This window comes from Alligator sinensis, unplaced genomic scaffold (assembly GCF_000455745.1).
Source record: "Alligator sinensis unplaced genomic scaffold, ASM45574v1 scaffold8_1, whole genome shotgun sequence".
Classification (NCBI taxonomy): Eukaryota; Metazoa; Chordata; order Crocodylia; family Alligatoridae; genus Alligator; species Alligator sinensis.
This window is the reverse complement of record NW_005842568.1, coordinates 30,527-36,076: the sequence shown is the minus strand read 5'-3', so window position 1 is coordinate 36,076 and position 5,550 is coordinate 30,527. Positions and strand designations below refer to the sequence as shown.

Sequence of the window (5,550 nt, the reverse complement as noted above, 5' to 3'; positions counted from 1 at the left end):
GTCTGACCAGCGCCCGATAGAGGGGAAGTATCACCTCCTTGGTTCTGTTCGTCATGCATCTGCTGATGCACGATAAAGTGCCATTGGCATTTCTGATGGCTTCGTCACACTGCCGACTCATGTTCATCTTGGAGTCCGCTAGGACTCCAAGATCCCTTTCCGCTTCCGTGCCACCCAGCAGGTCATTCCCTAGGCTGTAGGTGTGCTGGACATTTTTCCTCCCTAGGTGCAGCACTTTGCATTTCTCCTTGTTGAACTGCACTCTGTTGTTTTCTGCCCACTTGTCCAACCTGTCCAGGTCTGCTTGCAGCTGTTCCCTGCCCTCCGGCATGTCCACTTCTCCCCACAATTTAGTATCATCTGCAAACTTGGACAGAGTACACTTCACTCCCTTGTCCAAGTCGCTGATGAAGGCATTGAAGAGTATCGGTCCAAGGACCGAGCCCTGCGGGAGCCCACTGCCCACACCCTTCCAGGTCGATACCAACCCATCCACTACGACTTCCCCACTCAGACCTCCTAAGTCGCATAGACTTCATGCTGCTTGAGGTGGAAACAGCCTAAATGGCTGCTCCTGTAGAGCCATTCCTCCTGTAGAGCCACGGAGAGAGGCTGTTTCCTTTTAGCATCTACCCCCAACATCCATCACTGCTGAAATCCCACCTGCTTCTGTTCAGCTTTCACCAAGAAGCTCTCCAAGAGCAGGTCAGGACTACCAGTAGCCACTGCAGCCAACACATGCTTCTCCTGGGCCTGAGAGCCACAGACCTGAACACTAATAAAAATGCTGCTCCCCAACTAGCATGCTGCAAATGCACTGGATGGGAAGCATAAACTCCTGCACTCACAGCTACTACAGAAGCTTATATATTGAGCATGAGCAAGATCCTCTGGGCTGTGGCTTTTCCAGAGGCAAGTGATTTCCCAGAAGAAGGAGCAGCAATCAGTGAGGCATCAGCAATCAGCCTACATGCTCAGATAAGCAGAACACGTACCCCGCACTTTGCTTTGCAGCTGGGCTCTTCCTCCACCCCCAGCCACGTGATCTTGGCTCATCGCTGAAAGCGATGACTGCACTTTGGCCTACATTCTGCCGTCTCCTGCAACGGGAGAGGACGTGAACTCTGCCCCACATTCCAGCGTGCGCAGGATGTATGGAGGAGAAACTGCTTTGCGGGGATGGAAAGCGTGTGCCACATTTAGATTTGGCAGCCTCCTTTCTGAAAGGGTGGGAGCGATGTGCTCCCAGCACCATTTGATAAAGACACTTAGCAACCAGTTCACACCTTCAGACTGCTCTTTCAGAAGATTTTTGGCCAAGAAGGAGGTCTAGATCGTAAGCGCTCTGTGCAACCTTTGATATCCTTAAGCTAAGAGGAGCTCACAGACTTATCACCTAGAAATCACCTCATCTCCAAAAAGTAAAGCATTCACATGACTAGCATCACCCCAGACACAGCCAACTTAGAGCAGGTGTGAGAACGAAGGGATCCATTTGCCATTCAGCTAAAAATGCAGCCCTACTTTGTGTCACTTTGGCAGTGTATACCTAAGATAAGGGCAGCTGTGAGCTGCCTGGTAGCATATCCTCACTTGGGCCCACAGAGTGCCCCATTGTAGGCACAAGAGATGGGCAAGGAAAAATATTGACTCCTGCTGACCAAAGGACAACAGGTAGCAATTCCCCTCCTACCCTCATATGAGGGCCTGTGTTAAGGTCAACCTTAGTACAGGAAGGGCAGCAATATAACAGGAGCCATAAACAGGTGCACTGCTATATGGAGCATGAAACGTCTGCACGATGACATACGGCAGCGTTCCAGACTTCACCAAATACAGCTACATTTCTAAGATGTAGCTACATTTCAAAAGAAAAAAGACTCGATTGAAAAGTAGACAAATAACTGAAGAGATTAACCAATCTTCTGCCATTTCAACAGTCTAATAGACATTTGCCGCTGCCCCTTAAGCTTTTCTTAAAAGACGCATGCTTCCCATTCTCACTTTCCCTTCAAGTTTCAGTAAGAAGGTACAAAGCCAAAAATCTGGAACAAGACACCATACATGTCACCACAGCCAAGTCCTCTGTACGCTGGCTATTTAAACAGACTGCAAGCTCTTGGGGCAGGAGTTTCTCAGTACAGTTAACTAAAATTTTGATGGCACAGAAAAACCTATCAGAAATGGCACAAAGCAAAGAAAGATGCAGATCTCAGGCTGTTACTTGGTTCTGAACATAAAAGGTCCCATGGACAGGGAGACTGAGGCACACAGGAACTAGGGAGGGAAAGATTGCTACCCACCTTGTAAATTACTAATTAGAGGGCGCCCTCAGCACAAATCAGAGTTAGGACAGCGCTGAGTCCACACACGCATTTCAAAGTAGGATCGTGCCTTTTTGGTGAGGCACCACCTGTAATAAACTACAGAATGAGTAACATCCCATTTACCCTAATAGAGTGGTCTGTCATTTTGTTTAATTTTTAAATTTTCTGCCCTATTTTATTTGCTTTGCAATGTCTCTCTTTCCACACTTCCCCACTCAGGCTTCCTAAGTCGCATGGACTTCATGCTGCTTGAGGTGGAAACAGCCTCTCTCCGTGGCTCTACAGGACAAGACCATTTCATAGACATTAGGGCTAGAAGGGACCTCAGAAGATCTGTGTGTGCAGTCCCCTGCCCCCAGGGCAGGAAGTCACCTGGGGTCACAGGATCCCACTTGTAGTTCTGGAGCTACTCCGAGTATGAAGGGAGTATGAAAACTGATGCTTAGCATGGCGGACTGCTGTCTAAACTTGCAGCCCTGCTCCTGGGGGCTGCTTACACACACAGCTGCACTTGAAACACCAAGAGATGCGAGATACAGGACTTTCAAGGAACCGTCTGTTTGCAATTGGGGTGTGAGAGGATGGATACAAAGTCCATGCGGCTTTCATCACATCAGCTGCTCTTCTTGGTGTTTTGTCTACCCTTACAAATCTTGAACCTTTTATTGGGCAAAGACGGACCGGGGGGGGGGAAGACATATGAAGAACAAAGAACAATTTCCAGACAAAACTTCCATCCCCCTTATGGACTAGGAGCAATGGCCTCAAGCTGCAGCAGAGGAAAGTTAGGTTGGAGATTTGGAGGATCATTTTTGACCGAGAGTGGTCAAGCACTGGAACAAGTTACTTAGGGAAACTGTGGAGTCTCCATCCCTGGAAATATTTAAAAGCAAGTTAGACAGGCACTTGGCTGGGATGGTTTGGTCACGGATAACCCAGCCTTGAGTTGGGAGGTGGAGGAGATGACCTCGCGAGGTCTCTACTAGCCCTACTTTCCTATGATCGGTGGGGGGGTGTCATTGAATTATTCTGCAGATAAGTCCTAAGAGCCTTAAAGATGGACCTAGGGTCCGGTCTTGAATCTTCATTCCCTGCTTCCCTCAGTCGATGCTGTAGCCTAAGTTCATTATGCTTATTTATATCTTCAACTCTACTTATCAGGCTTCGGTGGCAGGGCAGAGGGCATGGGACTAATGGTCTGGTTGGGCCTGCTAAGCCCATATCCCTTTGCCTCGAAGCAGTTATCCTTGGATTTTCCTGATGGAGCCCTTTCTACAGGCAACTTATGAAGAAACTAAGCAATGTATTTGCAGCTGATCCTGGCTGCCATGTAAGAAGGCTTGTGCTGCTGGTACCACTGTCTGGCTGGGGACCATCTTCTCTCATCATGCCTGTCCCTCGAGATTGCACATCACCACGACACGTACGTGCATTCACCAGGTCTAGGCCATTGATTCAACGTGGCTGCTGGTGCTCGGAAAGCACTTTTTTGCTCTTGCAGGGCATGCCTCTCTCAAAAAAACCCCAACAAAATCAGCTAACAAAAAGGAGGACCCAGAAAGTTATAAACCAATCGACCTCACTCGGCTCTGAGAAAGAGGGGGGAACAAATTATAAAGCAATTTCCAAGTACGTCACTGCTAATAAGGTGATAAAAGAACAGCCAACACGAGTTTGTCAAGCACAGGTTGTGTCAAAGTGTCTTCCTTTGACAGGTCTCTACTAGCCCTACTTTCCTATGATCATGGGGGCAGGGCATGGGGAGAGTAAAGGTGAAACATTACATATTTTAAGGGACAGCATTAACAATTAGAACGAGGACACTACAAGCAAAAAATAAAAATGCAAGTATACAATACGGCTTCTGCCAATTCACCCATCACATTATTTTTTAGCGCTCCTTGCCATAGTTTGCATGGTCACATACATTTAGATTGATTTAGAGCTGTAATGCTGTTTCAAAACCCAGGTCCCTTCATACTACACAACTTTTCACGTACAGGGAGCAAAAAACCTCCCTCCAACGATCGCATCCCATGACCAGCCAAGGACGAGCGCTGACCAGCCTCTGGCACCGATGCAAACAGACACCAAGAACTGGAACAACGACCATGAGATAAAGCAACACGTTCCACTGTAAGGACCCAGCCCCCAGGTTAAAAAGCCCAAGGAAACTGGTGATCTCTCATCAGCGGCAAGTGAATATACCGACTGCAGTTCGTTTTGACCCTGAGATTAAACCATTAGATTTAAGCATCATAAGCTTTGCTCTTCTGTTTGACTGGAGAGACGCCCACAGAGAGGGCTGCCACGGACCGGCCATTTCTCTGCAGACAAACTCACGTGCTGGTCGCTGAAGTTGCCTTCCCCCCGCTACGAAGTCAAGAAGCAGGAATTTGCTCATCGTTCAGCCCCAAGGAAACGCCCCCACCCCTCTCCCGGCCTTGTTCCTGTCCCCATCCCCAAGGTGAAAAACTCCTTTGGAAAAGGAGGGAGTGGGTCTATTGATATCTAGGGAGGGGGGTCAGTCTGAGACGCTGACCCCAATGAGCCCCACGCATCTCTGAGGCTTCCTGAACTGGGAAGGGGATGCTCTGGGGGAGGCTTCAACTCCCGCAACACGGGGGGGGGCCACAGCAGAGCACGAGCATCCCTGCGCCCGGACCGGACCGGACAGCCGCAGGAAATTAATCACAAATCATCGTCGAAACGAAGCCTCGTCAATCGCAGGGATTAGCCACAAATCATAACCCGTGGCAGGGAGCGACCGCGACTCGAAAAGTCAATCCCTGTTATTACGACTGGGGTTAACCTTCAGCCCGTGAATCACGGAAATCAAGCACTGATCATGGGCGCTGCCCCCCGAATCCTACTCAGTCATGGGCACTACCCTCCCCCTCTCCATCAATCACAGGAATCCTAATCAATCATGTGGAGTATCCCCGAATCCTAACCAATCATAGGATTTAACCCCCGAATCCTAATCCATGACGGGAATTAATCACGGCCCACGGGAATTACTCGTTAAGCGCATAAATCAGTCACAGATCCTGATGAACACAGCGCTGAGGCACAACGCGGGGCCGGGCCGGCGCTCACCGCGGAGGAGGCGCAGGGCGCGGGGGCAGAGGCCGGGGCGGGCGGCGGCCGGGATCCGCGTGAGGCTGCCCATGGCGCGCACCGCCGCCGCCATCTTGCGCAGGGAGGTCGGACGCCGCCCCCC

General features: G+C 49.9%; 1 protein-coding gene across 1 annotated transcript in view; it reads right to left on the bottom strand.

Annotated features, from left to right (window-relative positions):
* HADHA (hydroxyacyl-CoA dehydrogenase trifunctional multienzyme complex subunit alpha) overlaps nucleotides 1–5,520 on the bottom strand; it is a 40,068-nt gene extending 34,548 nt beyond the window's left edge. Inside the window, exon 1 of the mRNA XM_006032360.1 lies at nucleotides 5,427–5,520. Coding sequence (XP_006032422.1) covers nucleotides 5,427–5,520 — 94 coding nt within the window. The remainder of the gene's footprint in view (nucleotides 1–5,426) is intronic.
* Nucleotides 5,521–5,550: the final 30 nt, after the last annotated feature.